This window comes from Argopecten irradians, chromosome 7 (genome assembly GCF_041381155.1).
Source record: "Argopecten irradians isolate NY chromosome 7, Ai_NY, whole genome shotgun sequence".
Lineage (NCBI taxonomy): Eukaryota > Metazoa > Mollusca > Bivalvia > Pectinida > Pectinidae > Argopecten > Argopecten irradians.
Genome location: NC_091140.1, coordinates 31,772,891 through 31,786,649, shown reverse-complemented (window position 1 = coordinate 31,786,649; position 13,759 = coordinate 31,772,891). Strand labels below are relative to the sequence as shown.

The window sequence follows — 13,759 nt, the reverse complement described above, 5'->3', positions numbered from 1 at the left end:
ACAAGAAGCATGCCTTTACGATAAATATATACTGAGGAAATCAGGGACAGCAAAGAAACTGAAGCAGACTAAACACGTGTTGATAGTGAGGCGCCTCGGAACTTACTATTCAGAAACAAGTTTCATTGTTATTCAGTGCATTAAACGCAAAATACCTTAATTCCAAGGTAAAACAATAGCAACTGGTACTACTTTAGCCGATATCGAGCAAGTAATAGAGACATCTAAAATGCTTATGTCGGAAAATTTCTTTTGTGAAAAATGTTCTGATCTTTTGGAACAACTGCCATCTCAAAAATCGAGACCGTTGATCAAATATATTAAGTGCTGATCTAACTGCTGCAGTCAGCAAGATAAAAGCCAAATACCAGATATACCAAAATGACGTATGACGTGGTACCTCGCGTCGTAAAGGAAAATATGAGAAAATAGTATTCCTCAGTATGTCGCAGAAACCATCAACAGTTTCAGAAAAACAGTATGGCAAAAGATCTATGTTGAACTATTTAGATTTATCAGCAGCTTTTACCAAAAGAAGGTAACGTGATTGAAACATTGTATGACGCCTTTGACACCGTGTCCAATCGTACTTTGGAGGTTGCGGTTGTGGTAACGCAGAGATTGCGGTTAAAAGGTGGAAATCGGAGGTAAGTCGGAAGACAAAAGGTTGTTTACCGTCCCTGTTTTGCAAACACTTCGTAAATATTGCCAAATCTGGCCACTTTTCGTCAATTGTCAAGTTCATGATGTTCTGCTGCTTCACATAGTGAGAGCAGATCAATATCAACGGATGATAAGAAATTTTTAGACCCTTATCAACAATCCCTCAAAAGACTTTTTCAATGTGTAACCTGGTTCTTCAGAGATATGATTTTGAAAATGTGTCGGTAAAAGTAACGTCAGTGTTGCGGTTGACATAACGCATTTTTGGGGGGTTGCGGAAAAGGTTGACATAACGCATTTTTGGGGGGTTGCGGAAAAGGTTAAGTAAAAAAGTAACATCAGTCAATTGTTGTGGTTAGGATAAAGTATTGTTGCGGTTGGGATAAAGTCAGTTGTTTGATTGCGGTTTCCATGAAATAAAGCATTGCGCATAGTTTTGAATGCACGAAATAAATGCGCGCTCCCATTGCTTCACTAATTTATTTTGGCGTTGGTGATATTACAACAAAGCTGCAAATTTTACTTTTCAAATATGAAATATGCCGAACAAGGTCCCTCTTACGCTATAGTAAAAATATTTTGGTTTCTCAACAGATGTTAATGAAATTTGGTAGTCTTTTACGCCAAATGAAATGCTTCAAAATGCTGTGTGAAATATTGAAATCTATCAATTAATTTTTGAAAATATTGCCAAAAAAGCAATGTCTTTCTAAAATTGGACACACATTATTCTGTATTGTGACGGTGTGGGAGTTGATAACGACGGTGTGGTAGGGTAGGTATGAACAGCCACACCGTATCAATGTAAACCAATATGCAAGATACACGTATTATGTACATATATTCCAAATCTGAAAGCCGTATCCAAAATTGTTAAGGTTTTTCAAAAGTATATCAAATGTCACGGACAAGGTCACGGGTTAAAAAAGGGAAACATGTATTTGTTCTTCCTATTTTTAACGAACATTACTTGATTCAGTAAATGTGTGTTAAAAGATAAGTTAGATGTTAAATACAGTCTTGTTCTCCGTACATGTACAGATTCACACGATCTTGTAATTTTACCTGAGGGGTCATAGTCAATTTGGGGTACCCTGCATTCTCATTCAACGAAATTTTCCCGTGCCAGATACCCATTTGGTTCTCAACGTTGCAAAAATTTTAAGTTTTAGTGCTTTACCTTAGGTCACATTTGTAAAGATACGTGTCGCCGATTCAAAGTGATCTTATCTTTCCAAAAGTAATGTCCAAGCTGACATAATATCCGTCGACATACCTACTGGATGATGGTGTTCAAAGCATATTAATACATGTCTGAAACTACATCATGTTTTAATTTAATGTTTTACAATAGCAAAAATGATCGAAAACACCTCTAAACATCCCAAGTTCATGAATAGGTCGACCATCATCCAAAAAATTATAGGTTTTGTGTGACCAAAAACCGCAACCCCAAGATTTTACTTTATACAACCTCAACCTCATTCACCAAAAATTCAATTTGCTTTTATGTGCAAACTTCAAGACAGAAATGTATGAAATTCGGCTGGATTGTTTATAGTATATAATATTGCTGTTAGGAAGTGTTAAATTCAAAGAATTCGACTAGAAACATACTGAAACTTCGATTTAATTACAAAAATTCCTCGGTGACCAAAATATTCACGAAGTGTTTGGACTGCATGAAAACTTTCGATTATATTCCGAAGTAAATTTTAAATCTACAATGTCTGCTCCACCAATTAAGCGGGCTACCTCATTTGTTGATTCATTCAGCAGAATTTCGTATTTGCCAATTTTGTGGACCTACCCTCTCAAATTTCTACATTCTTCCGGTGTTAACCGCAATCTCTGCTTTACCTCAACCGCTACCTCCAAAGTACTGATGGACACGGTGTTTGACTCGACAGGAGTACAATTTAACAAAACGGGTGTCCCGAAGATGACGACGACAACTTCTGATTTCATAAGAACACACGTACAGTATAAAGTCAGCTTGGCTAGCCAATACCTTTGGCTAGCGAAGCTAGTATCAACTCTGAGACAAACTTATAATTAAGAAACCCAACAGCCATGTAGGAAACGGTATCGCATTATTAATAACCTTCATTGATATTTATGTTTTGAGAAGCATTAAAAACAAATGCCTCTCCCTTTAGTTAGTCAAAAATGAGACTAATATATAGCAGAAGACACACTATGGTAATTACGATGTCATTTTATGGTCAAAAGGATGGCAGGTGGTAAAAGTATATGGAACAATTGAACTTCAGCCTCAAGAGACGTTCAGGACTATCCTAGCTCATAAAAACTTTAGATTTAAAAATCCGAAAAGAGAAGAGATAACTATGGGAGATTGCTAAAATGTAAAATAAATCGTGATTATATAAACATATGCAACCTCGTCGAAGGCGGGAAACATAAGACGACTAGTGTGTTGAAAAATAGCATCTGATTTATTTTAATTAAATTGTTCAGAAGGCGATAGTAAGTGTCGTATTAACGATAAGCTTTTAATGTAACTTTTGCGACTCTACAAAATTATCAATCTCGTTTTACATTCTCGTTTTAAAATGCTCTAATTATCACGTACTCAGCATTCTTTCCAGATTTTCAACTAATGATAATCTCGTTGGAGGAGAAAATGGAACTAAGGGAAGGTAATAATTATATAAAAAAAAATAGGGTCGGTCGGGAGGATTTTTTTAAGTGTCTTTCACTCTAAAACAGAAACATATATACATGTGTAACGGGATTGGACTGGGTCCCGGGTTCAAATCCCGGTCTGACCGCTACATTATCTCCTCTCCTGTTACAGAATTGTACCCAACTAATTAACCCACGGTGGTGGTGTTTGGGAGGGTATACGTATCGTGTGTCTTCGAGGGCGAAGACTTCGAGTGTATCCGGATTGGACTGGATCGATCATCGGTGACCAGGTAGCTTGAGTCGGTAGAGCACTCGGCTAGTGTTCGAAGGGTTCCGGATTCGAATCCCGGTCTGGCCGCTACATTTTCTCCTCTCCTGTTACACATACATGTATATGTATATATATGTGTTTCTGCTTTAAAATGATGGCCGGAATCGGAGTCTGAGATCGAAATCCCGACTTTTTAATGTTGATTCGTAGAAAAGTGGAAAAAATAGGGTCGGGGGTAAAAAATTAGGATCGGTCGAGTAACCCTAAACAGACAATTTTTATGCATTTTCATATAATCTGAATGTTAGATTCATTTGTTATTATACAGTTGTACATGTACAGTACAGTACAGTATACACATTTATATAGTTATATTATACTTGGCAATTTTCTGTATTTCCGTAGCCTATTATGATTTAATTTTGAGATATGATAATTTATTATTGGACATACCGTTTTTGTGATTTTGTTTGTTTGTTATATTTTCCGGATATTTTTAGAAATACGACTTCTCTCTTAGGATCCGCCTTTACTGCGGTCTTACACTTGATCACACATCCGGTTATTGAAATCTCCTTCAACATGCTTTCGCAAGGATAAGGTAGTATTTCAGCGAGATCACAACTTTATCGTCTGCATTTTAGTTTTGGTTGAATATGTATCAAGCCCCACTCCCTATCTCAGGCTTCCCATTCATGTTGTTTCATTTTTCTCTGTTTTTCGGAATAATTCGAAGACTTTGTTGGTCTCGGCATGTTATGTACAGTATCGCCAGAAACCTGTTTATTGCATAAGCCAGATTAGAAATGTGATATATGTTCTAGAGAGACAAGCATTTTTCAATACAATACATAATATATATTTCGTGTTACATTTATAATGATATGAATTTAAAGATGCTCCACCGCTGATAAATGGTATTTTTTCACTATCAAAAACAGGAGCAGACGATTTAATATTTTTCTTCAGTTACAAAAGTTACTTAGTTTACACCATTACCACCATTGAAAAAGTTCGAGCTTTTTTTTTTATTTCAAGTTAAAAAGATAACAAATAATTAATTGCATCCCGAAAAAATTCCGTGACACTATATCTTTTTTGGAATGAAGTATTGATTGCGCATGCATCAAAGGCGAAAGAAATTATTTCATATTATTTTTTGTGTTAATTAGACATATATATACACGATTCAACACCATTAATTGTTCAAATGATGAATATCATTATGCTCTGTCGGCGGTGGAGCATCTTTAAGGCAAAGCCTCAAAAGAGCGCAGCTACAAGTAACATGTAAAAGATTATAACCTGATAACATCATAACTTTATACTGTCTACATTTTTCTACGAGTTTAACAATGAAATATATTTCATTGACGGACACAGAATATCAATAGTTAGAAAGAATTCGAAATAATCCAAATGGAATAGTGCAATCAGATGCATCGAAAACTTGGCAATGTGCCATGCTATCAAAAATACGCGCGAATCTATGCCGTCATCTTTGGCGTAGGTTTTGTGACGTCACTGTTGAGAACATACACAGTATATATTGGACTAATACATTTATTGCGTTGTTCTTGAATATGTGTAAATTTAAACTACTTACAGTAATTTTAAAGCATATCCCGATAACACATTTCGTCTAGTACAGAAAATTTCAATCTCGTTGTGCTGATAACGAGAATTAAATCATGGCTTCCTACATGGAGGCGCCAGACTTTTCCCGTGGGACATGATTTCTCAAAGTCCAAGGGGTACTGGAATGTATTGGAATCTATATGCTCACACACGTGTTATGGTTAGTAGAGCTTCGTTCTACACGGCCTTAGGCTTATAACATATATCAGGTGTGTATAGAAATTGAAATAACTGGTGTCTGTGTGTAACAGGAGAAGAGAAAATTAAATGTAGCGACCAGACTGGGATTTGATCCCGAGTCTCTCCGAACACTAGCTAGCCGAGTGCTCTACCGACTGAGCTACATATGTACCTGGTCACCAATGATCGACCCAGTCCAATCCCGCTACATTGGAAATTCTGGTCGTAAAATATTTTAACTACTCATTACAGTATTCAAATTACAAAAATAAGCATTCATATTATATGTACCCATAATCCTAATTGAGATTTCTTCTCGAGACTCTCTTATGTCCGGGCATTTGATATACATATATAACCTCTATTTATTTTACATCAATTGAGAAACAAGTTATCAACTTATGTAAATCACTTTACATGGTCTAGATGTAAGCGCCACAGGGTCTTAGTGTGTAAGGAAACCCAAACATCTATCAGACATCCGAATTATAAATGAGTCTCAATGAGGAATCTCATGTGGGATAAATGTAGCTGGTTTACATATTGTCGTGATCTGTTACATAGTGGCTTGATCTTGAACATCCTCGATACTCCATGGGTTCCGTTCATTTAGTAAGTTACTATATCTACACCCCTGGACTAGCTCATAGTAAAAATGAAGGCAACAGAACAGGTAATTTAGTCCTATAATGCACATCAAAAGAGCAGTGTAACGACTGTACACTCTGGTTTAATGTACGACTTTGAAGTTGCATGTCACTCTCTCTGTAGTCTTCAAAGGAAATTCTTGCCAGCCTGTGATTGGTTCAGACTTTTTCCTCTGGGCTGCCTTCAATTTTACTATGTGATAGTCCAGGGGTGTAGAGATTGTAAGTGATCGGAACCCCTAGAGTATCGAGGTTGTGTGCAATTGGGAATCTAAGTAAATCTGTCTATAAAGTGGCAGTCCAGTATTTTTAAAAGTCTGAGGTCGCCAGTTTGAACCCGGCTGACAAAACAATACTCTCACCTTCTTATATATATTATAATTACATCAATAGATGCATATAGTATTTCACAAATATTTCAGAAGTTACTGTGCTCTGGTCCTTACTATTTAACCTGAGGTTGTGGTAATCAACAAACTATAAGATAACACAAGCTTGTTGATTATCACCACTGCGGTTAACTATTGTGCACTAGAGAGATTAGAGCACTGTAACCCACAAAACATTTGTTTAGTACATAATCAATGCATGATAATGTTTCTAGTTGAATGTTTATGCAACAAAATGCCACAACATATGAAGAATCTTCGCATCACATTTTCAAAATATGGTGTCTACAAATGACATGTAGAATGTCTCATGCTGCACTGTTAAAACACAACTTTAATGATATGATCTTTGCTTACAGAACCAAATATCAGAATAAGGGAAAGCTGAATTTGGAAACAACACTGAATAGGAGGACTTCAGAACTGTACAACAATTATGGTGGTAAGAAATTGTTTACAACTACTGTAGGTGATAATTCTTCCATGAGAAAAAGCGGATGACATAGGGAGATATTAACAGTGGTTTTTTTTGTCTGAAGTTTTGAGCATCAGTGAGTTTATACTAATTTCAATTGCTGAACAAGCTTTTCTGTTACCAACTGTCATGATATGATTGTAAAATTACCCAGGGCTCGAATTTTACATTTTTTGTCACTTGCTGAAAATAGCAAGTGCTATAAATTTGTACTTGCTAAAAAAAGATTTAACTTGCTATTAAATATGGAAATTCAAATCACAGTTTTTTTAAATATAAAATCATTTATTTTTGCATGATGATATGAGGTGTATGGTTACATTATGTATATCAACAACATTACTGTGTCTTCATATTTTCCATTAGAACAATATTTCACAATCGATATGTCATTTTAACAGTTGTCCATGGAAAAAGCTACTTGCAAAAGTAAGCAAGTTCATATTTTTTTCACTTACATTTCTGGTATATTTACTTGCAAAAAGCAAGTAAAACAGTCTGAAATTCGAGCCCTGTTACTGGTATACATGTGTAAAGATGTTCACAATTGTTAGTATCAAACGCTAGATAAATGGTGTCTACATTTGTAAGTATCGAACGCAAAATACCCAAACAATCACTTCTTTTAAGTAACAGATTGTGTACATTAAAACATGAAAACATTAAAATGAACCTCTTGGAACCAACACAATCACTTCATTTTAAGCATATAGTTTGTTGTCCATTACATGTACATATAGTTATCATAGACATCTTTAATATAGGAACCTTGACCAGGAAACAACATCACTGAATTATAAGCATAAACTTGTTTTAAGCGTGTTTGTTACATGTTTCACTTTAGATTTTGTTTCTATTTCTAGCTCAAGAATATCATACAAGTTGCTATCGCAGGAGTACAAGTTGTGGGCAAAGCATTTGGCAGAGCTCTCCAATCAGAAATCAGAGCTAGCCAGCAGGCAGCTCAGCGGCATGGTGGTGGTAAAGAGGGAAGGAGGAAGGCTGTGGCAGACACATCGTCAGGGATGACGTTACAGGTACAGTGCATGGCAGGATAACAAAATGTTAATACATTATGTATTTCAATAAGTGCACATGTGATAAGAAATCTATTATAGATTAGACTTATAATTCCACTCCGTTACGATGCTCTATGATGCATTTCATTACAAGATCTAACAAGGAGCCACAAAGCTTGGCATTTTCCCCTGCACCCGCAGTTGGTATAAAAACCCAAATACATCAAGGTCAAAGAAAGATTTATTTAAGTATAATTTTAAATGTATGTGAGTATTGTAAAACTGAAAAAAAAAAACATCAGTTAACAAAAAGGAACAGTAATCTGATATATATACAGAAAGTTCATTGGAGCTTCATCGAGTGGTTTTGGAGTTAAAGCAGAGTAAACAAAGAGAAACAGGGATTTCATATTTTTTCCATGGTAACAGAAGAACACCTAACATGGAATAGCAAAAGGCATAACAAGGGCACTTGTCTGATATATTCAGAAAGTTTCATGGCACTGCTTTGCATGGTTTTGGAGATATAGTGTGGAAACAAAAAGAAACAGTAATTAGGTATTTTTGACTAAGTTTCCATGGTAACGGGAAAAAATAAAAAAAGGAAGGTCCGTAATAACAAAAGGCACAACTAGGACACTTGATGTATACAGAAAGTTTCAAGGAGCTGTGTTTAACGATTTTTTAAGTCATAGCTCGGAAAATAATGACGGATGGATGGACAGAGCCCTAAACAATATCTTACGCAAATGCGTTTCGAGGGGGGTAACAACACTTCCATTTGGGGTCAAGTCAGTAATGCCCCTCACATAGAAATGAAACATTTCAGATACTAGTCATTTATACTTCTAAGAGAATCAACCACACAGAAGATTTCGTAGGCCACACGCTGAGGTGACCTCCAAACAGGTGTTGTTAGATCTTATATTGGGGCATACTGCAGAGCATCGCAGAGGAGCGGAATAACAAAGCCTAATTTTAATTATGTTGATGTGTTAAGAGGAGTTGTCATACAATGTTTATTAGACTAGCTTAGCAAAAACAATATCATTAAGATAATACATTGCATCAATGTGAATGCATAAATTTGTCGTCCAATTCCATTTTCCAACTGCAGTACACATGTGACAAACAAAGTTGGCCAATTGAAGTTTTGTCATGAGGATGAAGAAAAATATGTTACGTACAGTAATTGTTTATTTTAGAATTGATCTATTGATTGGGACATAGATTAATTTATTATATTATTATTGACATTTCAAAGGTAAGTTTTGTGACTTAGAAAATGGAAAAAAAATACTGAGAAAACATTGGGAAGCCTCTGTTAGAGACAGTATATTTATTGGAAAAATGTGGAGATTGCTTTGTGATCTGTAATCTGAAAAAACGTGTTATGGTAATTATATTAAAGATTTAAGTGTGATCTCTAATTGCCATCAAGTTTAATTATTTATAATAGCTGAATTTATTTTAACATATAAAATTATAGTGTTAAGCGATACATGTATGTGTTGAAAGCAGATAAAGGGAGGTAACCCATCATAAAATCTCATTGCAGATGTACAAGAATCGTCAGTAAAAAATGAATTATAAATTGAATTTTGTCATTCTTTTATTCCAGGAAGCCACACAAATACTTAATGTATCAGACTTAGATAGTAACGAACAGATACAGAAAAGTTATGACCATTTATTTAAAGTGAACGACAAGTCAGTAGGGGGATCATTCTACATACAATCTAAGGTAAGACAAAAAATTCCATGGACTGTTCGATTAACCCCTTAACTCTAGTAATCAAATCTCCTACTGGAAAAGCTTATGAAACCTGAACACAAATCTTAAGCTTCAATTTTATGTACTCATTCTATTTCTTTGCTTTCTCAAGTCATAATGTTTGATCTATCAAGTACTTATATGTATGTTCTTATAAAGGCAATTGCTAATTGAAAAGTAATGAAAACAGTTAATTTTAAGATTAAAATTTTAAAGAGGCAAAATTTGCCCATGCCTAATGTTTAAATAAATGATTTATATTCAAACAGTCTTTTTTTAAAGTTATAGGTAATTATCTCTTTTTGTTCGTCCATTGTTTACTGAAACTGTTACAAGTGTTGTAAAGTTGTATATTTTTTTTTCATGCTATTAAGGTGGTACGAGCTAAAGAAAGGTTAGATATGGAAGTAAGAAAACAAGACAAATCATCGCCTCCACCTTCAGAACCATCCAAAGAGGATTCTTGATCTAGGGTTAACTAGAGAGAGAGAGAGAGAGAGAGAGAGAGAAGAGAGAGAGAAAGAGATAACAAAATGTGTGTAGATATGTTTTTGAGAAAGAGATCTTTTGTGTTAAAAAGATGTGATGTTTATTTAATAAGATGATCTATGAGTATAATATAATGTGTGCTTGATATTTTCTTTCGTAGGACAAATCAAAGTGTGATCAAAAAGTACATGTAATAGAAAACTTCAGTTTGATCTTCCATTTGTTAGAGTAAATCAGTGTTGTTGAAATGGAAACTTATCAGGAATGAGTGACTCACATACCGTTGTACACTTAACGTATTAGTGTTTTGGTTCTGACACACTTGAATATGACTAAATTAGTTTAGTATACTACATTTTTATATGATTTAATGTTTTAAAAATACATTTAGTGTTTAGCTTTATTTCCATTGTACATACCTGGTAAATTGATTTACAGTAGATGAATGTAAAACAGCTGTTCAATTTGATTTATCATTCATAACAATGATTCATATGTTTTAATTGATTTAAGACTCAGTCATGCATTTTCATCAACATTCCGCATGCTTACCCGATACGTTATATATTGAAATAAGTTTTTAACTGTAAAAACATGACAAAGTGTTAAGAGTATAAAAAAATAGAGTAATGTGACAAATAGCAAATTTCAGACTTATATTGTCATAATTATCTTTTGTGATAATATAAGATTTTTAATGAGACAGAAGTGACTTATTTTATGTACATGATTGACGTTCATGTAGAAAATTATATATGGAAAAAATATTCTTTATTGAAAATAGTTTCATGAATGTCAATAAGTCAAACAAATGAAATTATACTACATGTATCTAAATATTGATATATCTAACAAATGAAAAGAAGGGGAAGTAACTCAAACTCATGTATCTTATAAAGTGGCTAGCAATATATTCACTATCTAGATGATTTAAAATAACAATCCAATGTCATGATATCATTAATTTTCATGACTATTTCATTTACAAAAAGAATCTTTATATCTAGACAAAATGGTTTACTGGGGAAAAGTTTAATTTTCGAAATATGTAAAAATGTGTTAATATACCGTACATTTCATTTCATAGTTCAAAATGAAAAAAAAAATTTAAGAGTCTGAATTCTAGCATTTATATATAAATCACGGTTTTAAAATTGTAAATAACTGAATGGTTAAAAATAAAAATGATTTGAAAGACTTTACATACCTTTGTCTGCTGTCTGTAAGCTGATTTATTATCTCCACAAATAATCCTATCGTTCAGTATGTGTATATCATAATCTAATTTAATTTTTTTCTGACAGAAATTATCATGGCATTGCCGAAGTGCTTTACAAGGGTGTATCATGGATAGTCCCATAGATACAGTAAATCACTGTAAAGAAATTATGTAAATTTTTGCATGGTTTCAGAAAGGAGCTCGACCATTATTCCAAATGTTACGATGATGATAGTATTAAACATATAATATAAATAGATAATTGACAGTATTAATAGCCATTGACCCTAAATTTATGTATATGTGTATTGGTGAAGATGTTGAAAATAAGGAAGACATGAAATACTCTAAAGGTGAAAACAAAGTGGTGTACATGTACTTGATAAAGATTTCAGAATGATATTCGAAGTTTGTAGCAGTGGTGCCCAAAGGTACTTTCTTCTGACACATTCAGTGCTGATTTCTGCCAAATATATGTAGCTTGAAGTAGTACATGTACATACAAATTTATCATATACAACCCATCAAGCGCCCTTTTCTGTAAAAATGCCTTTATCAATGCAGACTGAAAATATAAATACCCATGCCACTACTTTAGGTTTTGTACATGTACGTTGAATTGTAAAATGTCCCAATATTATCCTGTAACTCCCCCATCATTTTAAACCGTTTATTAGGTTGAATACAGTATTGTTTTTCTCGTCTTTTCAATCTTCTCTTTAGTACAATACAGTCGGATTGCCGTTCTATTCAGCTCTCTTTACAGAAACGTAAATACTTATAAAACAGAGTTATCTCCCCTATTAGACAAAAAACAAATATGTCTGTTAGCTAGGGTTATCCGACTGACCCTAATTTTTTACCCCGATCCTATTTTTTTATGTACCTCAGATGATACTCTTATTAATAGTTTTACTCTTTGCCAGTCTGAGCTGTCAATACTTTCTTTCTGAGTCAAATCTTGATTTATTCATTTATAAATAAAGAGTCAAGTTTTATTGATTAATAGGAGCCATATATCTGTTAAGTAAACAATTCGCTATTGCTTCTGAACTTGACAAAAATATTTTTAAAAAATCTACCTTCCTACTCTATTTTTTTTTTTTGCCAATGTAAGCTTAAACAGATGAACAGACATATAGTTTTTGCCTTAATAGGTTATCAAAAGGCATTGTGACCCAAAGATGCTACATGTTCGTCATAATTTCATGATCTCTTACGTCGTTTTCTCTGAAAAAATATGACGTTTCAATCACGAACTCGCTACGTAACATTCTAACACCCAACAAGGGTAAATGACTGTGATATGTAAATACAGAAAAACAGTACTTAAGAAACCAATGAGACGCTCTTACAGATGTTCAAAGATAAAATACGCAATATTCAATTTTATCGCACCTCGGACGGAAATGTCCCCAAATGATTGGCGGAGAGCCGTCACGTGGTGACCCCCTATTACATTATAGGGGGTCAGTAAATTTTATTATGGTGCAATATGGCGGCTGTCGCCCTCGCTTCAAAATTTTAAAACATTCTCTTCAACTAAACATACCACTTCATTACCGTAAAACTATATATTACTTGTTAATTTTTGTGTAAAAATAACTTTAATGGTTTTAATACTTCAAATTACATGATATGCGTTTTTTCAAGGACGTATATGAGAAGGATATGTCACACTGGGTTTTGGGGAAGTCCAAGGCAGGCGCTTTTGTGTTTGTGCACTGACCGTGACGTTGGGCGACGACTGATTTTTCTTTGATATCCGCCGGCGCAGCCTTTGATGTAGCTTGCGGGTGCGAGGGTTACCGTCTTACTTTCTGAAGCGGTGCTGTCATTTCATGAGCTGTCGATTTTTTTTAACGAAAATTTAAGACATATCCCCTAAACATTCCGTCTTTAAAGCAAGTTATAAACGTCGTGGAATTTAATAAACTTTACAATGGTGTTTCGTTTGACTCGATAAGACAAGTATTTGTTGAGAAAAACGGTTTTTATTCCCGGTTCATAGGCGTCTCGCGTGGTGTTTAGTAATGTAAAGAGACAGACACGAATCCTTCTCACTTATAAATCCTTGGTTTTTTACATACGAGTTGCTTCCCCTACGCCAGTTCGAAAGTTGATGACGCGCTGAAAGTCAAACGTAAGAATTCAAGCGTTTTCTAGACTGTGATTATAAACAAATGAAGGTGTTCGTACCTACAGATCAATCTTCACTCTACAATCAATTTATCGGCATAACCTTTAAGTGATTATCTCAGCGAGAATGCACAGATGATCAAGGAGATTGTGCTTAAAATGTTAGATGGATGTTTGTGTCACTCTTATTTGTGATGCTTTCAATAT

At 34.3% G+C, this 13,759-nt stretch overlaps 1 protein-coding gene across 1 annotated transcript; it reads left to right on the top strand.

Annotated features, from left to right (window-relative positions):
- The first annotated feature begins 4,091 nt into the window (after positions 1-4,091).
- LOC138328152 (mitochondrial import inner membrane translocase subunit tim16-B-like) lies at positions 4,092-10,491 on the top strand. The gene is made up of 5 exons (XM_069274811.1): positions 4,092-4,184; positions 6,797-6,879; positions 7,776-7,949; positions 9,553-9,675; positions 10,080-10,491. Exons 2-5 carry the CDS (start codon positions 6,874-6,876, stop codon positions 10,170-10,172), a joined length of 396 nt encoding a protein of 131 aa, XP_069130912.1. The 5' UTR covers positions 4,092-4,184; positions 6,797-6,873; the 3' UTR covers positions 10,173-10,491.
- Positions 10,492-13,759: the final 3,268 nt, after the last annotated feature.

What these genes read in the sequence shown, in the direction of transcription:
- LOC138328152 (XM_069274811.1), top strand. An exon ending in CGTCAGGGATGACGTTACAG is followed by an intron (nt 7,950 to 9,552) that starts GTACAGTGCATG and finishes CTTTTATTCCAG; the next exon opens with GAAGCCACACAAATACTTAA. An exon ending in CATTCTACATACAATCTAAG is followed by an intron (nt 9,676 to 10,079) that starts GTAAGACAAAAA and finishes CATGCTATTAAG; the next exon opens with GTGGTACGAGCTAAAGAAAG.